Consider the following 25,940-nt stretch of genomic DNA (forward strand, 5'->3'; position numbering starts at 1 on the left):
TTCCTGTCTCCATTGTTGTTTTCTTTGTTTTCAAATCACTTGAGTAATTGTGTTTTGCGCTTGGCTTGAAACAAAATGAGTTAAAACAACTGTGAAATTTTAAGACACTGTTCTTGACAAGCCTAAAATATATGGCCTTCCATTGACTTGGACAGCATATGTGCAGACAAGAAAACAAGCATCCACGTGGGACATTCAGCCGTGAGAGAGGGTGATTGATCTTGGTGTAGGTTAGGAGAGCTTTGCACTTGCATGAAGCTGTGGTTGTGAACCGGGCCTGATTTTGCCCTCCTGCCCTCAGGGAGCGTTTGGCAATGTTATAGAGGCATTTTTGGTCTTCACATTTGGAGGAAGCGGTGTCACTCTCATCTGTTGGGTAGAGGCCAAGGATGCTGCTGAAAATCCTGCAATGCACAGGGCAGCCCCCACAACAAAGAATTATCCAGTGCAAAACGTTAGTAGTGCCAAGGTTGAGAAACCCTAGCCTAAGGGAATTTATGGTTTATCTGATGCTTGGCTTTAGAAGGCTATGTAGAGAGTTTATTACTTTAGAAACAACTTGGCATATGGAATACACAGAACTGGTACAGTATATGGCTTAGGGACATTTCGATAGTCCAGCTGGGTAAGAGAATACATTTGCCCCCCAGTTCCAGGACGGCCTCTGTGTAGTCTCTCTCAGGCCTCTGTTCTCAATGTCTGGAACTGAACATCAGCTTCCCTCTGCTCATCACATCTGTGGGTTCTGTGGTTGAAGATTTAGATGTATTGTTTTTGTTTGGGGATCATAATTTAGTTTGGATAATGAAACATAGAATTAAAGAAGATGATTAAGAATATAAAGAACTGCCTGGCCAGTGTGGCTAAGTGGTTGAGTGTCAACCCATCAACCAAGAGGTCCCTGGCTTGATTCCTGGTCGGGACACATGCTGGGGTTGTGGGCTTGATCCCCAGTGGGGGGCATACAGGAGACAGCCAATGGATGTTTCACTCTCACACTGATGTTTCTCTCTCTTTCTCCCTCTCCCTTCCTCTCTCTCTCAAAAGTCAATAAAAACATGTTTAAAAAAAAAGAGTATAAATAACTAAGGAATACCTTACCCTTATCCATACTTTACAAAAACAGCCCCAGTCGGGGAACCCTAAGGCAGGTGATGAACCTCAGCAAGACCACTGTAGCAGCAGCAGCTGAAAGGAGCGAGGGCCAGAAGGGGGGATGGCTGGGAGGCTGCTGGCCCTTCCGCGTGCTGTGAGCACAATGAGAATGACTTGTACTTCCTTGTTCCTTTCTGAATCTTTGAAAGAAAATTTCCATATTGTTTGGGCTTTTTCCCCAAAGAAAATTTCCATATTGTTTGGAATTTCTCCACTGGTTAAATTCCAAACAAATTAAATCATGGGATAGAGGCACAGATCTTTCCAATCATGCTCAGTTTATAGGACCAATGGCATGAAAATAACACCGCTTGGCCACACGGGCCCATAAATATGAGCAGCTGTGGTGCTGGGTGTCAGGACCACCTGCACTGTCGTGGAGCCACCCTGGTTGGTGGCGGTTGAAGAGAGTGAGACTGTTTCTACTCACGTCCTTTCACAGTGAGACACTGTTCCTCTTGGAAAAAGCTATTCTCTCACCCAGCCAGACTGTTCAAAATTCCCCCAGGTCATACACTATACCAGGTAGTCTGTTTCCCAAGACAAGCTGTTTCTAATGGACCCTCCGTGTAGCTCCCTGGGACCATGGATCAGATACTTGTGCTGGGAGAAGGGGGAAAGGGTCATGCAGAGGGGAGGCCACATCAAAGTGGGCCTGGCAGAGAGGAACTAGAGGGTGGGTCAGAAGGCAGGGGGAGGTTACCAGAGGTCAAGACGAGGTGAGGACTCAGCCAGACCTTTTGTACAGCATACTCAACGAACATGTAAGAGAACATAACACAGAAATTTCTAGAGAGAGAACTGCTTGCTATGTGCATTCTGAAAGCTGGCTGCTGCGGGGCCTAAAGAGAGAGTGCCCCCATATCCGAAGTGATGTATCCGTAGCCCCATAGAATCTTAGCGCTGACATGGTCTTTATCCATCTGATATAATCAGCTTAGACATTTGGCCAACACTGAGTTGAGCGCTGAGCAAGGCACTGTGGTCAGATGGCAGACAAGTTAACGTAGCTGGAGAGAGAGTGTGGGGTCAGAGGCCTGGGCTTGCAGAAACCTACCCGTTTCCTCTAACTGTTCCCAGGGAAGGGGGAAGGAAGCACCACTCTATTGAGCAACGGACTGTGGGTCTGGCACTTTCACTTGTGTTACAGCAGCCGGCCATCCATTAGCCGGGGCCGTCCGTGATCCATTTTATGCCGGGCTAGTGGAAACTGGTGTGTTGGGTTCAAGTCAAGAGGTTCTAGGGAAGCTGCTGAGAACGGTCACATCACCTGACAGTCCAGAAAGGAGTCAGTCTGGGGGTGAGCTCCGGTGGGAAGAATCCTGAGTTGAGAGTTGATCTGTCAGTAGTTCTCACACCAGCTTTTATGGCCTCAGGCAACATCAAAAACAGTTTAATGACGTCTCTGAGTTCAAGAGAAAACAACCAAACAGCAGTAAGCAGCATGCCCGGCCTCTCCCCAGCTGCTGCTTCTGAAGCTGCTTGTGAGTGAGGCAGCGTTGCTTCCTCCTGCTTCTGAGAAATGACTATGCTGTTCTCCTTTCTCAGTATCAGTCTTACCTGCTTTAAGAGTTGTGATCCAGAGTAGGCAAAATGCAGTGACTTTCTGTTGAATTTTTTAATGGAGGAGCTGTAACTAAAAAAAAAAAAAAAAAAAAAAAAGGCAGGGAGAAAATGTCAGAATTAAATATGGTAAACCTTAGACAAGTGATTTCTAGTTGGTGATCTCATATAAATGAAACTAGAAAGTGGGCTTACAGAAATTTTGACAATCAAAGGTCCTCATTTTATAGAGGAGGAAACTGACCCAGTGATAGCATGCGACTTCCTCAGTCTCTCAGCCCCCTGCTAGCAGAAGGGTCCCCAAATTCAGATTTTTATGCTATTTCTGGTCCCAAATGTCTGTTCATATTTGCAAATTAATATGGTAGGGGACTTATGAAATGAGGGCATTAGTCATTGGCTATGAATGCCTTTTCTTCCCTTTTTCTACCTTTGGTCAAAAACTGGTTGGTGGCAGAGCTAGGAGCCTCCATTCAAGTGTCTTTTCACTTGTGTCCTGGCCTAGTCACCTGTCCTCCACCCTGGCATCCAGGTCCAGAGGCAAGAGAAGGGAGAGAGCCTGGAACAGTAAGTAAGATAATGGCATTGGTGCGATGGGACGAATCCGAGAGAGGCTTCTCCTGTGATCAGAAGCATCTTAGGCAGGCAAGGCACCACTGCAGCTCTTCTCAGGGGTGCAGGGGCAGGTACTGGCCCCTGCCAGTCCATCACATTCACCTCAGTGACTGGCAGCCCCTGGCCAGGGGCTCTTGTCCTTACCGGTTTGCAGCCTGGGTGTCCAGCCGATTTTGATAGTGTTTTTGTTCCAAAGACCTAAGTGCTTTCCTGGTGAAAGGCTGATCCTAGCCTCTCGGACCAAGAAAACCACAGTGATTTGAAAGGCCATGAGGGAGAGATCTAGAAGGCAAGGAAGGAAACGCCATCAGGCAGGGGCGAGGGAGCTGCCAACAGATAGGAGAGTCCTGAGCACCTAAAATGGCTGGGGTTTTGTTCAAATATACAGGGTTCGCAGAGAAGACTGTAGAAACTGCCTTCCGCCTTGGCTGGTGTGGCTCGGTTGGTGGAGCATTGTCCTGTGCACCAAGGGGTTGCTGGTTCGATTCCCGGTCAGAGCACATGCCTGTGTTTTGGGCTCCATCCCCTATGTGGGGTGTGCGGGAGGGCAGCCGATCCATGCTTCGCTCTCACATCCATGTTTCTCCCTCTCCCTCTCCCTCCCTCTCTCTCTAAAAATCAATAAAAGTTTGTGTTTTTTTAAAAAAAGAAACTTTATTCTAAGGTTCTAAGAGTGTGCAGGAAGAAAATCGCATCTTGGATGCAACATAGACATAGGTCTTAAGACATAGAAGTTACATGGGCAGAGAATGCGTAATCCAAACTTAAAAGTGTGCATAGTATTTAAAATTATCCCCCACCTTGATGCTTTATCCTGATTATAGGGATTCTTGAAAATATGTAAATTGTCTGATATATCAGTCTGGGCATTTTTAGGAAAGTTCTACTTGCTAGTCTTTTTGTGAAAATGACTCAGACTTATCTTTCAAATACGCGGCCTTTCTGAAGGTGCTTCTTCACCTGTAAGGCAGAGGCACTAAGGTTATGATAAGAAATCAGTAATGCAAATAACTTGACCAGGCACATAATAAGCACTTACAACAATTATAGCAGAATATATGGCAATATTACATTAATACCCAAGTGCATAAATGGATCTCACAAAAAAATTATACATTTGAACCTTTGAATGCTTAAAACAAATCTTTTTCTATATAGGAAACACCTAAATTCCAAGTTTAAAGCCCCTTCAGAAAAATACTGGCATTAACATTTCAGATCTTTCTGTTTAAAACCCTTGGCGTGGTTTTTCTGAAGCTTTCCAGAAAGACAGCCAGAACTACCAGGCAGGTAGAAATAATACTGTTAATTATTATTACAGTCATTTAAAATAATTTAATTGTGAAAAGAAGGATATTTCACTCATTCTTTCAGAAGAGACAGCTTGATCATAGGAATTTAAAGAAAAGACATAGTTTTCATCCTGGATCAATATCGAGTATTTCTTAATCCTTCCATCTGCTGGTTGTGTTCCATAAGGAACGTTTAGGACTTGCACACAGAAAAGTGATTGAAGGTTAGAAAACAGCACATTACTAGCAAATAATGTGTTTCATTGTCGATCTATGAAAATCACTGTATTTTTAGTTTGTAAAATTTTTTAGCTTTGTTTAATGATTCTGTCTCATTTAGCAGTCATGATGCTTCCCCTCTCTTCCTTCTGATTTTTGGATTCCCCAAGCTTTGCCTTTCTATTTCATAAATGCTGTTTATTCCTATGACACTTATATGGTACATGTTGTATTTAGCATGACATCATATACATGAGTGAGATATATCTCTCACTCGTCTCTCACTCATAGGTGTTACTGACATACAGAGTATAATATGTAAAACATATCACGCATATGGTATAGGAATAAATATATATAACTATATAGTAAACATATATAAAATTCCCTCTCTCAGGAATTTATCATGAAAATTAAGGAAGAAAATTTAACTGGGAGAGATTTGGAGGAAGAAGCAAAGCCGTTTTTAGTTCTTTTGGGCCTGCTTCTATACCCTTTATCATTTTCGTCATTTATCTGTTTCTTACAGACCAAGAAACTTAGTTATAAAAAAAAAAGTTAACCATAATACAAATCGAGGCGCAAGTGGAAAAGCTAAGCAGTGCCTGCCGCCCAGTAGAACACTTCACCTGGGTTTTCATTCTCTTAATCTGGATAAATGAGTAACAGTTGAGCCCTCCAGTCTCACGAAGTCAGACTTTACCTCCCGAATTAACTGCAGGATGGTGGGGCCCTGCCAACGCGTCCAAGCCTGTGCGCTGGCTTATTTCCCCGCCTTACCTAAGCACAGTCTTCTTTTAAAAGCTGAAGAGGTCAGCTGGTGGAATGGAAAGGAAAGGTTCGAGGTCTCCTGGGGGAGGTGATAAAAGAGACAAGAAGATCTTGTGTGTCACTGGTATTTCTGGAAGCATAGTAAGTTTCCCTGGAGGTCTGAGCCTCCCTGAAGGAGTTATAATTATCTCCTCCCATTCCTGAATCAGAAACAAAAGCTGTGTGTGCGTGTGTATGTGCGTGTGTGTGTGTGTGTGTGTGTGTGTTCATATTAGGCGAGAGCTTGGGGGGTTGGTGGCAAGAGATGTAGGGCAGGGCTAGGCATTAGCACTCTCTCAGAGTAGGTGGAGATAATATAAAGGCAAAATGAGTGATGAGAGAGTAGAGATTGCCGAAGGGTTTTTTAGGGGGGAAAGGAGTTGGTTGTTGTCCTATGTAAAGCTCACAGACAAGCCTACATTCTAATTACTTTTCTGAACCTTCCTAAATGTCATCCTTGCACTGAAACCTGATCACTTTGGCCCCATCTAGTTTGCATTTCAAACAGGTGCCCGTGACTCCATGTACCTGAGCTGGCAGAGTTCTGTGAAATTGTCTCCTGGGAACTGTATAGGAGTTAGGCTGGCTTTGGCCCTGACCCACCTCCACACCTCTGGGTAGTACAGTTAACTGTGTATGTGCTGGTCAATGGAAAATACAAAAGAAAAAATAATAGAAGCTGGCTTGGTGTTGCCTGGAAATAGGCCCCCATACCAAAAGACAAGTATCACATGATCTCACTCATATGTGGAATCTAAAGAACAAAATTAACTGATGAACAGAATAGATCTAGAGACATAGAAGCATGAACAGACTGAAGAATCTCAGAGGGGAGCAGGGGTGTGGATTAACCAAATAAATTATTTGCATATGTGCATAACCCAGGGACACAGACAATAGTGTGGTAAAGGCCTGGGAAGGGGTGGGGCTGGGGGGGATAGAAGGGGACATCTGTAATACTTTCAACAATAAAGATAAATTAAAGAAAAAAAAGAAACAAGTAGTTACACTCACCATAAAATTTTGCTGGACCTGTGCTACATTGAAAGACACTGTTGGCAAAACTGGTATCTCTGTATTTCTATTTCCGGTTACAATGTTGGATGTGACAGTTATAAGTGTGCATTTGGGGTTAACAGATCTGGGTTTAAGGGCCAGCTTTGTCACTTCCTCACTGTGGCCTTGAAAAGCTTCTTTGTCTTTCTGAATCCGTTTCGTCTTAGTTAAATCAGGACAACAATCTACCTTCCTTGTCAAGTTGTTGTGATGATAAATGCATATAAAGGAGAAAGCACTTCTAAAGCACTTAGTGCAGTGCCTGAATCACAGTTCAGCACTTGGAAAATGCCAGCTGGCTGGTAGAACAGTGACAAGGTCTCAATATGCAACATTCATTACCCCCCTCAAAAAAGGGTGAAGCGGAGGTACAGCAAGAAAGATACTGCCCTAATATGACAAGGTTCCTGTTAAAGGTACCTGATTGTTTCTCAGGTGTGTAGGGTCCTTTCCAACCCTGTAGTGTCACGCTCTAAAGGGACAGGTAGGCGGCACTTGTACAGCTTCTCTGTATCTCTGCCAAGGTGTGCTTCTCAACCCCCACCGCACCCCCAGTGATGTGTTTCTCCAAGAGTCCCCTGTCCTGATGAGCCAATTAAGGAGTTCATTTCTAATTTTTATGGAAAAACAATTTTAATTGTAATATGGTGTATTCTAAAGTACTATTTCAAATTTTAAAAACTATCTTGAGAAGTACATATATTTGCTACTGTAAAAGGGAGTGAAGAAGAACTTTATCAGGTAGATGATAAAGGATAGCTACAGTTTCTGCCCCATGAGAGCTTACAGTTTCAATAAATAAAAACTGTGCAGAATCAGCATCGAGTCCTATTGTTTTACATTTTCCATTGGGGATTATTTTGTAAATGCAGTTTATCTTTAATTGGTATGAATTAATTGAGCATGGTTATTAGTGTGTGACCATAAAAAATGAAGATGGTGAAGTTGAAGGCAAATAATACAATGAACACACACAGAGTATCCCCCTCACTAGCGATCAGGAAAATGGGAACTAAAACAGCAAGATTAGAAAAAACTAACAATATTGATGATACCGGTGTTGGTGTGTGTTTGATGACAAACGCATCCTTCCACTCTGTCGGTGAGTATATAAATCGATGAAATCTCTTTTAGAAGGCATTTTGGCAGTCCTTATCAGAAACATAAAGTGTATATCTTAAACTCAGCAATTCTTCTTGGAAGCAATGCTGCAGAAATACACAACAAATGAGCGAGTGAGGACATATGAGCAAGGACCTTCATTACAGCATTATGTGCTATTAAAGGGGCGAATAAGAACCCTAATGTCTACCAGCAGGAGAGCCACTGAAACAGTTGTGCTGTATACAAACTATGAACATCTGTGTAACCATTAAAAATAGTATCTGTATGGACGGACATGGAAGGATACTGTGTGAGAGAGGAAGCTTCAGCATTTATAATCGAATCCAGTTTTGGTTTTTAATGTACAGACATGTGTATACATTTTCAGTGGATAGGGACAAAAGTCTAGAAGAGCACACACCGAACATGTGACACTAGTTAACCCTGAGAAGCAAGATGAGAAGGGTGCGTTTGTGTTTTACTTCCTCTAGTGAAGAGTTACTTGGCTTTTTCTCAGTGAGCCTGAGCTACCATTTACTTTTTTTAATTAAGCAAGGCTATCTGTGTAGGCATTTCTCTTTCAGTTTGAAAGATTTTTTTTTAATCTGCATCACTTTTCAAGTAAAAAGCATTTGGTTATAAGTTCAGAGGTGATAAGCACTTGAAATATAGGTTCACTTATGTGTTGAAGGAAGAACCAGAATGACTGTGGCTTTAGCAGAGTCGAAATTTGTTTCTCTCTCACATCACAATGCAGAGGTAATTTACTTCCTCTGCAGAGTCATCAGGGGCCCAGGTTTTGACATGTTTTTCTGTCACCCACAAGGTACAGCTTCCAAATGGGATCAAGAAGGGCTGCTTCATTTGCATCCCTCACATCTGCAGAGGACACTCCCCTTCCTGTTAAGGGTGTGACCTGGGAATTGGACACATCATTTTCTGTCACATCTCAATAGTCAGAAATTAGTCATGTGACTATACCTAGCTGCAAGAGAACCATGCAAAATATCCAATTAAAACTCTGTAACAGTGTTTCCCGATATTGGCACTATTGATATTTGGGGCTGGATAACTCTTTGTTGTTGGGGTGGGCGGTACACTGTAGGATGTTTAGCAGCGTCGCTGGCCTGTGTTCAGTAGGTGTCAGAAGCATTCCCCAACTGTGACACCAACATTGTCTTCAGACTCTGTCAAATGTCCACTGGGGGACAAAAATCAACCCTGATTGAGAACAACTGCTAAATAAAAAGGGTGAATAGCCTGGCCCGGCATGGCTCAGTGGTTGAGCATCGACCTGGGATCCAGGAGATCGGGGTTCGATTCCCGGTCAGGGCACATGCCCAGGTTGTAGGCTCGATCAGTGACTCTCTCATCATTGGTGTGTCTCTCTCTCTCCCTCTCCCTTCCTCTCTCTGAAATCAATAAAGATGATGATAGATAGATGATAGATAGATAGATAGATAGATAGATAGATAGATAGATAGATAGATAGATAGATAGATAGATAGATATTAAAAGGGCGAATAGATGCTGGGAAAACTAGCAACATCTGCCATAAGCATTTTGTTACTCCTCCAAAACAGTGCTTAGCACTGATGTATTATTTTATCCCTGAAATTGACAACTCCCTTGCCAGGAAATACAATACTCTAAGACTATGTGAAATTTGGTTTTTGTTGATTCTAGAAGAATGAAAAATCAACCCATATTTTTATCTGTTGAATCTAAATTTGTATTTGTATCAAATAAATACTATTTTTATTTGAACATACAAACAAATGAAACTTTTTCCCTAGTGTGTAGAAATGGTATTAAGGATATCATACTGTGCCACATTTATGATGAATGTCTCATCTACACTGTAATATTTCTAAAAGGCTAATGTAATAGCACTTGTAATGCTGTCTCCTAAATCAAAAATTTCATCTGCAGTTGATGGCATCTCTCTTTTAAGGGCAATTAAGTGTGTCTAATTTTCCACTGCTGAATACTCGAGTGTAGTATTTTTCTGTTAATGAGAAGTGTTTGCTTAATATGCTTTTCCATTCCAATGAGAGTATGTGCTTCACTGCCAATCATATAAATAGGTGGAGATCATTTAAAAGAAACCATGAAACACCTTTTTGTGTTCTGCCTTTTTTATCACATTTAAAGAATCAAATCTTCCCTCAGACAAGTGGATACAGTGGGATCTTGTTAAAAGGCTGCTTAGTAATAAGGAAAATTAAATATAAACTGAATTTGTCTTGGGCTCCTCCCAATGTTGTTTAGTGCCTAGCGGGTCAGAATGACCTTGTTTTCAGGCAATTTCACCACATAGGAGGTCCATGCAGGCACAAGGGAGGAAATCATTATAATGGTACTGCAGTATTCTTAATTTTTGAAAATGTAAATAGCTTCAAAAATTGTATCAGAAAAGTAGTTGTCATCCATCAAAGTAATACCTCAAAATCATTTATGAAATCCCTCATACTGGGAGAAGGGCATAATCATGTCTAGCTGCCGTGTGAACAATGACTGTATGGAGAAACCAGTGGTAAAACTGGACCTAGGAGAGTAAGTAGGAGACCAAACTAGAACTGAGAAGGACAGCATTGAAGGCATGGAGACCAGCATGTGCAGGGACCAGGAACCACGAGGCAAATGGAAGCAGGATGGGTTGGCTGAAGCTGTGAATTTGTGTGGAGGCAGTAGGATCTGTGGTGTGGCCAAGACAACATACTGTCCCCTAGAATTTGTGGCCCCTCTTCCATAGCAAAGCTGGAGCTGGGTAACAGCTGCGAAGCCAGCCCTCCTAGTATCTCGGTGAGGCCGTGTGACTCATCCTTGCTATTGGACTGAGTGGATCTTTATATAGAGGGCCTGGACAGTAAATGGAAGACACACTCAAATTGGGGAATATGAAGAGAGTTTTAAAAAGACACTGTTTTTTCTAGAACCCAAAATAGGAGTTATCTGGAGAGGCTCGCAAGAAAGGAACAGTAACATTCAGGACACACCAGTGTGAGTCAAACCCACTGGAAGGGAAGGAAGGGAGTAAACACCCTGATGTCACTCTCAAACCTCCCTTTAATCTGCTATGGAGACGTCCCATTGGCCAAACCCAACTGGAAGCCAGAGGACTAGGAAGCCCTTTAATGTAGCTGCACAGGGGCTGTCCCAGGACACAGAGCAGCGTGGAGAAAGGGTTGAGGAGCAGATCTGGAGGAGTATCCTGCATTGTGACTCCCAGCAAAGGTAGTGAGAAGTGGAAGTGGATGTTCCTTCACCATCACTGCTTCTCCTATCAGCCAGCTGCACTTGGAGGACTTTGAGACCCCAGGGGATATCACAATAAGGATGCAGGATGCCACCCAGCAGAGGAAGTCACACCAATCAGGGACACCCACAGTGGGATATTCCTGATTAAGAAATAAATTTGTGTTGAATCAAGACATCAATTTTCAGGGTTGTGTTTTGTGTTTGTTACAGAAGTTAGTATTTGAGGATTTATTTATTGCAGTTAGCATTAGCAGGAATGAGATTGTAGAAAATCTTGAAGGTCAAGCAAGAATTTAGATTCCTTTCTACAGAAAGTAAACACACACACACAACAGTGAAGGTTTTTATGCTGGGAGATAATATTTAAAAATTAAAAATAAAAAGCCTAAAATGATGAGTCATTTAGCAGGTAGAATGGAACATAGTGAGCAGCTGACCAAACCCCATGTTCTGAGCAGGGCCTGTGGATCAGTGTAGGACAGTACAAACGGAAAGGCTGGAAGAATTTAATCACATTGCAAAGTCAGGTGCCAGCCCACCATGAAAAATTTGGGGAAGGAAGTGGTCTAAGTCCAGTTTAATGATCACCCTGGGCCTATGAAAGAGCTTGGCTGGTCCACTGAGAGATGTGGAGACTGCAAAGGAATTTTGGAGAGAGTTGTTGATATGCCATGAGTAACTCCCATTAGGCGGAGTGTTGGGAGAGAGTCTGTGGGTCACGTCCAGCCTGGGGAACGGGGCTTCGGTGAGACCACTCTAGGGTGTGATATGTGTTCGCTGGAGCCTGAGAGATGCAACAGACCATAATATTTTCTGGGGAATTGGAAGAACAAGAGAATTGTCTGTCTGCTGACCTGATGGTGGCAAAGCTAAAAAGGGATTCTTGGGGAGTTTGGGAGCTGGTACAGTTTGTAGATTCCTAGAGTTTTAGGATAATGACCTGTGACCTGTTGAGGGCACAGACATGGAGATTAAACTGATACATGGTCATTTCTGAGGACCTGGAAGAACAACATGGAGCTAGTAGCCAGGGATGTGTTCTCCCCCGAAAGGTGAGAACACAACTGCCATTTGCAGGGGACAAGTGCAGATCTGTGAAAGCATCCCACGAGAGAAAGAGATGGATACACTGGGCAAGTCTTTTGAGTGCCTGAGACATCTTAACTGTACTCTTCAAGTGAGACCTTTCCTTCTCCCTCCAGCAGGCAGTCAGAAAAGAGAAAAGTAGCCCCAACCCTTCCCACTGCTGGTGGCCAGCTTGGGTCAGGCCAGCTGGGTGGTGGGGAGATAGCTACTGAAAATATATTTAAAGTTTTTGTTTTAAGTGTATTAGACAAACCAAATCCCTACTTGAGACCATTTTTAATGATCTGAGACTAGAAATGAGCACAGGACCTTTTATTCTGGGGGTTACCAAAAGGGTCATTGACCTGCCCTAAATTTCATCCTAGGGAAGGGGATGATCTAAGCCCAGAATAAATTTAGAGGGACAGTAGGAGACAAAGTTAATCATGATTGCTCTTCATAAAACAGTTACATGGGTTTCTAGCATGGAGGCTTTGACCTAAAAGAAAAGGAGAGAAAAAGATGAACAGATCCCAAACATGCCTTTGTCATCTCTCAAAATGTCTTTGTAAACATAGTAACAGTACCTTCATTGGAGGATATTTCTTTTCTTACATATAACACAAAATTTAGAAAATCTGAGAAGTACAAGGCTTACAAGTAAAATCACACTATATTCCACTGCCCATAGATAATCATTACAGTTAAATATATTTCCTTCTTGTCTTGTTTTCCTCTGTGGATGTGTATAAATACATTTGTGAGTTTTTGTTTTTCATATTTTATTATTTTTATGTCCTACTTTTTTAACTTAATATTTTTAATATATAGAACATTTTTTAAATATGGTTTAAATGAAGCCGTAATTTGACTGAAGTTTATCAAATACTTTTGTCAAATATTCTGGATCTAGACTTGGACTTAATGAATGACTCAGTGATACAAATGAGGCAAGAATAGGGGATTTAACACACAGCTTTAGATATTCCATCAAGTTGTAGATAGCATTCATGTTATCAAATGAAAGAGCCGCTTGTTGAGACAGTTGTCATTCCTTTCTTCAAATTCTCTTATTTTTTTCCAAAGCCATGTTTTCCTGATTTTCTTCCCACTCTTGCAGTCACTGCTAAATCTCCTCCAAAGGTTCTGCTTCCTCTGTCTAATCCCGAAATGTTGACCATGCTCAGGGCCCTTCTAGAACCTTCCCCTCTCTCCTTAGGTTAATCATCCAGCCCTTTGGTTTCAATTTCATTTATATGGGAAAACACTCAAATTCAAATTTTCAGCCCAAACCTCTGTTCTAAGCTCCAGACTTGGATATTGACACCTCCATTTGGATGTCTCATTGGCATCTCAAGTGGAACTCTTAATCGTCCCCACAAAAGTGTGTTCCTTCAGTCCCCCCAGCTCGGTAAAACAACCTCAATCCTCTCAATTGCCCAAGGAAACACCAGGAAGCATTTTAGTGCTTTTTTTCCTCCTCATTTCTAGCTCATAACAAGTCCTTTGTATCTCCTTGCAAAATATATCTCAAATTCAACTCTTTTGTCCATCTTTCTCTCTGTCACCCTGTTCTCAGCCATCCACACCTCAATATGAACCACTGTAACTGCCTCCTAGTCGCTTTCCCTCATGTGTTCCCTCCAGTCTGTTCTCCACACAGCAGCCCAGTTAGAATGCTGCTCCCTTACTGACGCGCATCAAGCCTCGAGCATGGCCTGGAAGGCCCAGATCTAGCCCCTCCTGTCTTCCCAGCCTCCAGTTCTGACGCGCTCCCTGTTGCCCACCGTAGTTTACCCACAGTGGTTTGCTTTCAGGTCCCTGCACTGCTGCTTCTCTGTGCCTTACAGTCAATTCCCCTAAGCTCTTAACGTGAGTCTCAGTTCCTTGAAGGCAGAGATTCTGGCCAGGTCACTTTTGTATCCCCAGTTTGTGGAAGAATGCCTGGCGCGTGGTGGGTACACGGCCAGCCTTTGTTGATACGACCTATCTACTGGCCCATACTCACCTTTCAGGTCTCAACCTGCATATATATCACTCCTCAGGTAGACCTCTCCTAACTCCACCATTCTGACATGGATCTCCACCCTTTTGACCTCAGTTACATCACCCTATTTTTTATGTCACTGACAACAGTTGTCATGTATATATATATATATATATCTTTGTTTAATATCTCTTTCCCCCACTGGACTCGAAACTCCCATGAGAGCAAGAACCATGTCCTTTTTGTTATTTTTGTTCATGCTTTTCCCAACACCTAGCACAATGCCCTGCTCACAAAAAATTCCCAGATATTTGTTGAAAGAATGAACAGCATCTGAGTGAATGGAGATCTGAGGGGAGCTCTTCTCTTGGCCTGGGGGCAACACTGGAAAAAAATGCCAGAGTCAATCTTGAAATAGAGGAGTGTGGTGCACAGAATAATGGAACCCAAGGACGTCCTTGTCTTAATCCCTAGAACCTGTGAATGCGTTGCCTTACATGGTCAAAGGGAATTTGCAGGTGTGTTCTGTTAAGGATCTCGAGATGGGGGGATTATCCGGGGTAATCCAAGTGGACCCAATGTAATCACAAGGGTCTGTATAAGAGGGAGGCAGGAGGGTCAGAATCAGAGGACGAGGTATGTTAACGAGAGCAGAGCTGAGAGAGAAAGAGATTGAGAGAGACAAATAGATTGAGAGACTGAGATAGATGTGAAGATGCTGCTGGCCTTGAAGGTGGAGGAAGGGGCCACAAGTCAAGAAAGGTGGCTGGCCTCTAGAAGCTTGACAAGGCAAGGAAATGGATCCGCCTCCAGAGCCTCCAGAGGAAGCCACCCTGCCAGCACCTTGATTTTAGGACTTCTGACCTCCCAAACTGTAAGATAATAAGACAATAAGTGTATGTTGTTTGAAGACACTAAGTTTGTGGTCATTTGTTTCCGCAGCCATAAGAAACTAATACAAGGAGGGACTGGAGAAATGGTTTGAGGAACCTGAAGGCAAGGTGTGGTCCCACTTCTTTTTTTAGAAGGATTGGGTTTACCTCCGGGCAACTATCTCATTTCCATAGTCCTACAACAAGTCTCATGCAGCCAATTCCTCTTTCTTTTTCCTGAATTCCATCCTTAGGACAAATAAGATGTGTATGCCTTCTTTCTTGAACATAAGTTCAGAGACAGGAGGGAGAACCTGGAGCTGGACTTGAGCTACAGAAATGAGGGAGAGGGGTAGGTGTTTTCCTGGCCGGACAAGGATTGCCTCCTCTTGCTTTTAAGAGGTATTACTGAGCCTCACTTTTTTTGGCTTTTTATTTATCTTTTTAAATATGTTTTTGTTTTTAGAGAGGAAGGGAGAGAGAGAGAGAGAGAGAAACATTGATCAGCTGCCTTCTGCACTCCCCCTAATGGGCATCGAGTCCACAACCCTGGCATGTGCCCTGACCAGAAATCAAACCTGTGACCTCTTGGTGCATGAGATGGCATTCAACCAACTGAGCCACACCCACCAGGGCCTGAACCCCTTCTTATGGCCTAGTCTAAGGTGCTTTGTCAATGAACATCTCTAGTTTAGAATTAGACCCTCCAAATCTGTGGTTTGGGGAAAATGACTCTTCTGAGAAAAAGAAAGCATTGGATCTCCTTCTTGGGAAAAATACAAGCAGAACATCATATGCAGTTGTTAGGGGTTCATGGGTTTGCAAGGTCAGCTTGCTCAAAGGATAGAGGGTGTGTGTTTGGGATCGTTTTCTATATTGGGTGCAGGGGTCAGTGGAGGTAGGGAGGAAGTAATATTATAAGATGGGCTTCCGTGTTGAGTGAAGGGGTTTGGACTTAATCCTGCAGGGGGGATACTGGGGACCATTAGAGGGTTTCAAGCAAGGTGGTGACACAATTATATCTTTATTTTTGAAAAATATCGCTCTGGCAACATACATATTGGCTATAATCCCATAATTAGTTCATCAGAACACCTTAGGGGTGAAAATACTGTTGACATGAAATATTTTAATACTTCCTTTTACAGCCAGTGTTATCAGATGGCATATTGAGTGCTCCAATTTCATAGGCATTGTGCTGTAGAAAGCAGTTTCCTGGAACCAATGTAAGGTCATTAAACTCTTACTGTTGTCAGGCTCATTGCCTCCCTAATAGCCAGTGTATGTAGATGGTTAGCCTCATTGTTACCGTCATGATTATCTCATAGTCGAAGTACTTCTCAGCTTCAATCAGGTTCACCTCCAGCAGAGAAAATTCAGGCAGCTAAAGCAGTGTGCAGTGGGCAAGCACTGGCCTGGGGCCTCCTGGCTCAGAATATCATTACTGGTTCTGTCACACTCTAGAAAAGGAATTTAGATCAAATTAATCTCCCAAAGCCACAGTTTCTTTATAAAATGTGCATTATAAACCCTACTTAGGTAACAACAGTGATGATCAAATGCAGTCATTTAAGAAATAGTGCTGGGAAAAATATAATGCATTACACAAAAGCAAGCGGACATTCATTTTCCTCTTAGCATTGCCATCATCCCTGAACAAGTTTGGGTTGGTCAAGAGGAGCTATGGAAGTAAATGTTAGCTGTTTGCTTTTGTGACATTATATGGTTCTCTCTCCAAGTAGAAAACCTTTTAGAGGTTTTTCTAATATCCAGGTTTATTGCCTCCACTTAGCTTTTGGAAAATCCTGAATCAAAAATAGACTGTTTTCCTGTGTTCTGGGATTCAGAGCTGTATGTTTTACAGGAGTCAGGGGTCCTCCTTTGGAGTGAGAAGGGAAAATGATCCTGACTCAGTACTTTGAGAGCCTATGCAAAGCCATGCAGAGGAAATCGGAAGGGCTGAGCGTGTGTGTGAAGCTATTGACTCGCTATGGACTTATTAGTGTGCTGGTGGGTATCCCCGAAAAAGGAGGAGAGGGCTTATGGCTCAGAGTTTGCAGGAAGAGAACTGCTGGTTCTAAAGGAGTTACTGGTTCATCAGGACTTACTAATCTGCTAATCAGAGACCCTCCAGGCAGTGTTTCTGTTGGACGGCTTTAAAGCGCATCTTGCTCAGGAGGGGCTGTGTTGGAAAATACGGCGGCCTCGCCCACCTGCCTGCCACCTGCCTGAAGCCCAGTGGAAAATGACAGGTGATGGGACCTTTACTCCCATGACTCCAGACACCACATGCCACAGTGAGCACGAGGCACTGCCTTGAAGGAGACACGATTCTTTTTAATTGCACCCAGTGCACCGGGGCTAAAGCATTTATTTTTACACACAGACAGGGAGGAGGAGACCTCAGAGGTGTCACTCTTCCTGCGGCAGCAAAGCACTTCCTCGTGTTTATACCTCCCCATGTTACTCACAGTGACATTAGCGGTGGCGTTTATCCTGGTCTGCCAAGTGATTTACAAGTTTTTCTTGGACATGCCCCCGGTTGCACGTGATTAGAAGCAAATAAAATGTTTTATCCCTGTTTCATCAAAAGGAATGGCTACCTTTGCCAAGGTCAGACAGCCAGGCTGTAAAGAGCGCTTCCCACTCTGATCCTAGGCTCACTCTGAAAAGGCGAAAACCCAAGCGAACAAATGTGGAAGCAGCGTGGGCTCTGACCGCACACGCGCCGTGTGAGGGGGCGAGGCTCTCAACCCTGTGGGCCTTCAGTCCCCTGCCTGTAAGTGGCGTGGTGGCTTCTAACTTGCAGAGCCTTGGAAGGGTTCAGTGAGTTCAGAGATTCTGACAGAAGCAGCTGTGCGCCTGTTCATAACTCGGGCTCCAGAGCCAGACGCCCCGGGGATGAGTCCCCTCCACCTCTGCACCGTGGGACCTAGGAGAAGTGACTAAACCTCCCTGAGCCTGTAAAATGGAGATAACAATAGTACCTACTTTATAGGGTCCTGGTGAGGATAGAGGCGTGTATAGAACCAAAAGCCTGTCATTTAGTAAACACTGCATAAGTATATGCTGTGTTATGATAGATTGCGATAATAATTGTGGTGATCCATCAAGTGCCTGGCACTAGTAGTTGATCAAAAAAGATTAACGTTTTTTGCAATTTTTAGTATTTCTCCCATCAGAGCAGTTGAATTTTAAGGAGGCTGATGGGAAAAGTAATAGTCTTACAAGTCTGTTTTTTGTTTAAACTAAAAAGATGTCAACAGGTCCTTTCCAAAATCTCATTCCTTCAGGGACTCAAAATATGATCTTACACCAGAGAAGAAAGATTTTTTCAGTGCCCCTTAAAGCAAAAACAGATTCTTGAGCCTCTTACTCCAGACCTTCTCAATGAGAAATTCTGGGGCTGCAACCCATCAGTCTGGTTTTGGCTTTGGTTTGGTTTTAGTTTTGGTTTTCAATGCCTGTTGGCTTTTTTTTTTTTAAGTCCATTATTTTAGTGTAAGTTAACAGAAAAATTGAGAGGAAGGTACAGAGGTTTCCCATCTACCTCCCTCACATGCACAGACTCCCCCACTATCAGCATCCCCCACCAGAATAGTGCATTTGTTACAACTGATGAACCTACATGAGCACATCATAATCACCCAGAGTCCATAGTTTACATTATGTTTCACTCAGGTTGTACATTCTGTGGGCTTAGACAAATGCATAATGATATATATTCACCATTATGGTATCATACAGAGTATTTTCCTGGCCCTGAAAGTCCTCTGTGTTCTGCCTAATCATCCCTCCCTTCCTCCAACCTCTGGCAACCGCTGATCTTTTTACTGTCTCCATAGTTTTGCCTTCAGGCTATTTTAACAAGTGTTTCATTAACCCTCCTGTTTTCTAGAGTTTGAAAACACCGGATATAGGCTCCTACAACTTTGAATACTTTCTATTGCTGGGGGCTGGGGCCATCAACAAAGACTTGGCTACTCCATCTGTTTGACAGGTGTTCCAGCCCAAGAACTGTTAAATGACTGAATTAAGCAGAAATACAGAGTCAGGTGGGGCGTCGGGAGGGAGAAAGCAGACTTGGAGAGCATGTGAGTCTATTGATAGGTCTGGAACAGAACGTTTTGGAGTCGGGTCGTCTGGAACGTGCTGACGTCACATCGTGTGCCATACCTCTGTGAGTGAGGGACAGGAGAAGAGATGCCTTTTGAATTTTTACGCGAGCTTAAAATGAAAATCACATCAGCCTTCAGAAGTCAGAGCTGCTGGTACAAAAGGTCACCGATGCCAACTGGTGGCATTGCAGAGCTCAGCCAGGGAGTATTAAAATAGCAAACTTTTTTTCCTTTCTTTTTTAAAGCACTAGTTCACTGTGGGCTTGAGTTTCAGCCTTTTGCCAGCTTGCTGCCCTAGAACTTAAGTAAAAAGGCACATGAGAAAAGAAAACCACCGAGACATTTTCCACCTCCACTGGGAGGAGGGTAGGTAGTAGGTAGTTGTCCACAGACTAAGGGCTATGTCATATTTGCATGGAGTAAGCAAAGGGATTAAATGATGACTCCATGGGAAAGTGACAGTGGAGGTGACTAAGCAGGACTGATTGATCGTGGCCATTTGAGGTGACGTCAACAAGTGTTTATTGGGGCCCTAGCCCTGTGCTGGATGTGGTTTGTTTGGGGTTCAGCCTTGGGTGACTGAGGATTACAGTGGCCTAGGAAGAGAAACCAGTCTTGGGGGTGGGGTGGGAAAGTTGTAGGATGTTAGTTTGGTTTTGTGTATACTGGGTGTGTGATAATAGAACAGCATCCAAATAGCTTTAAAGGGTCTGAGAGTCACATGCATAGACGCAGCTTTTGAAGCCATTAATAATGGATTGATTAGCTTCATAATTAAGGAAATCTGAGGCTCAAGGATCAAGCTTTTAGGGACACTGCAATTATAGCAAATAGAATGGGAAGTCAGGGAAGGAATGAGAGACCACCAGGAAAGGTAAAAGTTGTCCCAAGACCATGTTCTATCATGGAAATCAAGAGGATACATTTTTTCAAGAAGAGAGAGGTGTTCTTTGTTAAAAGTGTGAAGAAATAACAAAGAATAAAGTGTGTGTTGGGGGGGTGTTAAGTAAACATGTTAATTCAAAAAGAAAGTATTGTTTTACAAAACAGATGATTTATATTATTTGAGTCAGGGTTTCTTAACCTCAGCACTGCTGATAGTTGGGCTGGATAATTCCTTGTGATGAGCAGCCGTCCTGGGCATTGTAGCATGTTTAGCAGCATCCCTGGCCTCGACCCACTAGATGCCAGTAGCAACACCACCACCACCACTAGTTACGACAACCAGAAAATGTCTTCAGACAATGCCAAATATTCCTGGTTGAGAACTACTGATTTAAGTATTTAGCTCCCTCTGTATACATAGTACTACATTAGGCACTGCGAGGCATAGAAATGTGACACACTTTCACCATTAAGAAGAATGCATTCACATTTTCCTAAGTCAATTTATTCTTCTATATCATCTATTATGTTGGTTAAAACTATATATATACACACATATATATATTCACATATACATACATGTACACATGCTACATATACACATATATGTGACAATAATTCCCCAAGTTGACATTATGTCAGTTGAATTACGGAATAGTATTAGAAAAGTAGTGCATTGTGAATACTGGTGACCTGGTTCTATGTGTTTTATCACAGATCAGTGTAGGAAACTTTGACTGTGGACCCATGACAATATTAGTAAGCAACTTCCAAATTAAATTTACTGTATTCCAAAGACTCAAATTACTTTTTTGCCCTCTCATTTTTTATGAAGATAAAGTAGTCTTCCTGATCCATAGGTACATTATAGAACTTCTGATTTTTGAAAAACATGAGTATATGATTTAGCTTTAGGTAGAAATTATGATGCTGCATATTGAAAGCGTTCTGCCAAGTTTCTAAGTTCTCAATAGAAGAAAGATGGAGATTTGGGACTATAATTGGACCTTAAAAACATTGGTAGGAAAGATTACCACAAAAATCATTTCATGACAAGAAGGGTCCTTAGTGCTTGGAATAAACTCTCCAGGGAAAGCAGCAGCCTGTCATCTCCCTGAGCCTGGCTTCCTCGTTGCTTAGGAGCAAGAAGGAAAGTCTAACTCCTGCTTTGCTGGTACACTGAACGAGGCCCTGACCATTGAGGCTAATTCTGAGCCCGCATTTGCCTTGCAGACTGCATCATCTGCTATCAAAGGTGCTATCCAGCTGGGAATAGGGTACACGGTGGGCAACCTCACCTCCAAGCCGGACCGCGATGTTCTCATGCAAGACTTCTATGTGGTGGAGAGTGTGTTCCTACCCAGGTAAGATTTATTTTGTGTGTGATATTTTCATGCTAAAGAGCCTTCCTTGCAACATCCCCACATTGGAGGCTTTTCTACCAGTGCACGTGTTGATACACACATTGGACCTTCTGCAGGCCCAGAGCAGCCCAACTGATGGTGCCTTTCTGTTGCATCAGGTGGCCTGCATTTTCTAAGTGGAGGTGGAAATAGGTTTCATCCTGCGGGCCAGTTGTAATTAGTTGCGATAATGCCTGAAGGACTATATGGAGAGAGACTGAGATTCAATGGGAAAGAGTGCAGTCGTCACAGAGTAACACCTGCATGGGTTTAGAATGAGAGGACACCCAAGAAGCAGCAGCTGGTACCAGGTTTCTGTTACCCCTAATTTGAAAGATGGGCTGGGCTGGGGGGGCTCACAATTGGGCCTTGCATCTGAGTTCACTCACATAGCTCCTTTTTTAACTTGACTTGTTCAACTTAACTTTCCTCAAGAAACCTTATGAGAATCCCAGTATTTTGATACCATATTTGCAAAAACATCCAAATTACCTGTACATTCCACCTCTAACTTGATTGTATTTGGGGGAAAAAGTCAATTCGACAAATAAATCTGAGATGGATGATGGTGATGGTTACACAGCCCTGTACTCATAAGCATGGTTAAGGGCAAGCTGTATATAATGGCTGCTCTACCAAAATAAAGTGAATAAACAAAAAATTGAAGTCCAATACTGGCTTGTGTAGGAAGAGAAGTAATCATTATTAAGTTGGAAATGTCATCACTACGCCAGGCTTTTTTAATATAAATATTTGATTCTAGATGCAGCATATATTTCTATTATAACATATCTGCTTTTACCTAAATGTGTTTTACTCATGGTCTGGCAAATAAAGAAAATTGTCTACTAAATTTTTAAAAAATTGTTTTGGGGGCTTAGAGGCAATTATTTTGTCTTTGGGGCTATGAAGATTGACTTGTCAGACACATTTATTTTTTAAAGTATGTTTCTTTAAAACAAGCCACTTTTTGTTATGAATTATTGGACTTGTGTGAGAATGGCTGGGGTGACTTCTACTCTCGGTGCTCTCATTGCCCTATTTTTTTTTTTTAAAAATCTCTAGAGGAGTGCTGCTTATATTTATCTGTATGTCCAGCAGCAGTCAACTGCCTGGAAGTAAAGCCTGTAGGTGACTGTGCCCACGTAATTACAAAGGGGCCCATAAATAACTGAAAGTCGGCTATGAATCCAGCCAGCCACATTTCCCCTTAAATGCTCTTGGCTGAAGAATGAAGTTGATCTATCAGAATTTTTGAAGTTTGTTTCTCTAGGGTCCTTTAGCAGGTACGAGAACTAGTTTCCATACAGAAAATGGACAACCCCAAGGCCTAAGATATAATCCTGTTTGTTCATGACACTCCTTTCTATAGCTGGAAATTGTCCAGTGTTTTTGTTTTTAACGGTCTGTTTATCATTGCATTAACTACATTTTTTATAAAATCAGGAGGTCATGAGTATGTCTTAATCTTTTAGTATGATCTGTTAGACTCATAATTCATATAAATGTGTTCTCAGGATGTTCTTGCTCTCACGGTCTTCACAGACGTCAATCTTATTTTTATTCATCTACAAAGAACAAGGGGAATGGAGGCCTCTTGTAGGAGGGTGTCTGGCAGTGAGTTCAAGGTGATGGGAGCAGTTACAGCTAAAGATGATTTATAAAGAAGGGCAGGGTGCTCCATCCTTGATGACCTCTTCTCCTCATAGTGTCCAGTCAACAGAGCCAACCATTGATGGGCACTGGAGAAAGCATGGCCCAACATGTGATCCCCAGGCCTGCAGTATCAGCATCACTTGGAACTTGTTAGAAATGCAGGTTCCTGGGCTCCACCCTAAGTCAACTGAATCAGAAATACTGGAGGTGGGATCCAGGAATCTGTTTTAGTAATCCCTCCAGGTGATTCTAAGTACATAAAAGAGAACCAATGACCTAGCACATTACTTACCATTTTAAGGGATAAACTTTCTAGTAAATAGCAAAATTTGTTCTTAGACTTATTACATGATTCTAACAACTAATAAAACTCCAAATGATGTTAAAATTTATCTTAAATATTAAAATTATATCTATTTAGCAACTAAATTATACATGACACTGTAAGAGATACTTTACAGTAAAGAGCACATAAATAAGATCTTCATTGGCACTTTCATAATTTATTTTTCAGTTACAGTTAATATACAATATTATATTAGTTTTAGGTATGCAACATAGTAACTAGACATTTATGTAACTTACAAAGTGATCACCCCAGTAAATCTAGTACCCACCTGGCACCATACATAGTTATTAGAATATAATTGACTATATTCCCTATGATGTACTTTACATCCCCATGACAATTTTTATAACTGGCAATTTGTACTTTTTAATCCTTTCACCTTTTTCACCCATCTCCCCACCCCCGTCCCATCTGGCAACCATCAAATTGTTCTCTCTGTATATATGAGTTTGTTTCTGTTTTGTTTGTTCATTTATTTTATTTTTTAGATTCAACATATAAATGAAATCATATGGTATTCGTCTTCCTCTGTCTGACTTATTTCACTTCCTCTAGGTCCATCTGTATTTTCACAAATAGCAAGATTTCATTTTTTTATGGATATATTCACAGAAGTGGGACTGCTGGGTCATAAGGCAGTTCCATTTTTAATTTTTTGAGGAACCTTCATACTATTTTTCACAGTGGCTGCAGCAGTCTGCATTCCCAACAACAGTGCACAAGGGTTCCCTTTTCTCCACATCCTTGCCAACACTTACTTGTTTGTTGATTTACTGATGGCAGCCATTCTGACAGGTGTGAGGTGATATCTCATGGTGGTTTTAATTTGCATTTCTCTGAAGATTAGTGATGCTGATCATTTTTCATACATGTATTGGCCTTCTTTATGCCCTCTTTGGAAAAATGTCTATTCAGGTCCTCTGCCATTTTATTTATTTATTTATTTACTTACTTACTTATTTAGTTAGTTAGTTATTTATTTAAATATCTCTATTGATTTCAGAGAGGGGAAAGAGAGAGATGGAAACATCAATGATGAGAGTCATTGATCAGCTGCCTCCTGCATGCCCCCAACTGGGAATCAAGCCCACAACCCGGGCATGTGCCCTGACTGGGAATCGAACCCCGATCTCCTGGATCCTAGGTCAGCGCTCAACCGCTGAGCCACACCTGGCCAGGCCCTCTGCCATTTTATTGATTTATTTATTTTTAAATATATCTTTATTGATTTCAGAAAGAGGAAAAGAGAGGGAGAGACAGAGATAGAAACATCAATGATAGAGTCATTGATCAAGCCCGCAACCTGGGCATGTGCCCTGACCGGGAATCGAACCCCTATCACCTGGATCCTAGGTCAGTGCTCAACGGCTGAACCATACCTGGCCGGGCCCCTCTGCCATTTTAAAATCAGATTGTTTGGGGGTTTTTTGGTATTAAGTTGTATGATTTCCTTATGTATTTTGGATATCAACCCCTTATCAGATGTATTATTGGAAGATATTTTCTCCTATTCAGTACGTTGTCTTTTTGTTTTGTTCATGGTTTCCTTCTCTGTGCAAAAACTTTTTAGTCTGATGTCGTCTCATTTGTTTATTTTTTCTTTTGTTTCCCTTGCCCAAGGAGACATATTCAAAAAATATAGCTGAGTGCTGTCATAGAGTTTACTGCCTGTGTTTTCTTCTAGGAGTTTTATGGTTTCAGGTCTTACATTTAAGTCTTTAATCCATTTTGAGTTTGTCCTTGTATATGGTATAAGAAAGTGGTCTGGTCTCATTTTTTGCATATAGATGTCCAGTTTTCCCAACACCTTTTGCTGAAGAGACTGTCTTTACCCCATTGTGTATTCTTGCCTCCTTTGTCATGGATTAGTTGACCACAGGAACTTAACTCTTGTTTCTATCAGTTGGCCTATGGTAAAATTGGTTTTGTTACACGTCATTTCTCAGCAGTTACGAGAACCTGTCAATGACATTAAGTGAGGGTTTACTGTATCTCCTTGATACTGTAGCAATCAAAATGCCACAAAAAGTGATGAATAAATTCAGTGTTGTGATTGTGGGACTGGCTTCACTGGGGTATACATATGACAAAATTAATGAACTGTGCACTTTATACCTCAGAGCTGCCCAATAATGCTTCCTTCCTACACACCCAGACTCTACACTTGCCTAGGGAGGAGCAGGAGGAAAGGTGGGTGGACTGGCTCTTGTCGTAAGCAAATTAAACATTCAGAAGCCTCTGGCGGCTCTAAAATTCCCTGAGTTCACCAAGATCATAAAAAGAACTAATTGCTTGGGGTGCCTTGAGATGTTTTCATTACTACTGCTGTGAAGCTGCAAAATCTGTTTCCCTTAGCGACCAAATGTATTGTGCTATTTATTTATTTGAAAATGGTTCAAAGTTATTATTAGATATTATATATTTGTTCTACAGATTATTTCACTTTATGGATGGAAAACACTCTGGACCTGATTAAAATTTGAAGGGTGATATAAAAGCCCTTTTGATGATTTGGTTTCATGATCTCCCA

The 25,940-nt window shown here is 42.1% G+C and overlaps 1 protein-coding gene across 1 annotated transcript in view; it reads left to right on the forward strand.

Moving 5' to 3' along the window:
• The window catches only part of PIP5K1B (phosphatidylinositol-4-phosphate 5-kinase type 1 beta), a 192,369-nt gene that overhangs the window by 54,057 nt on the left and 112,372 nt on the right, over nt 1-25,940 (forward strand). The window contains exon 4 of the mRNA XM_087822695.1: nt 21,236-21,366. Coding sequence (XP_087678821.1) covers nt 21,236-21,366 — 131 coding nt within the window. The remainder of the gene's footprint in view (nt 1-21,235; nt 21,367-25,940) is intronic.

This window comes from Miniopterus natalensis, chromosome 12 (assembly GCF_054644295.1).
Source record: "Miniopterus natalensis isolate mMinNat1 chromosome 12, mMinNat1.hap1, whole genome shotgun sequence".
Lineage (NCBI taxonomy): Eukaryota > Metazoa > Chordata > Mammalia > Chiroptera > Miniopteridae > Miniopterus > Miniopterus natalensis.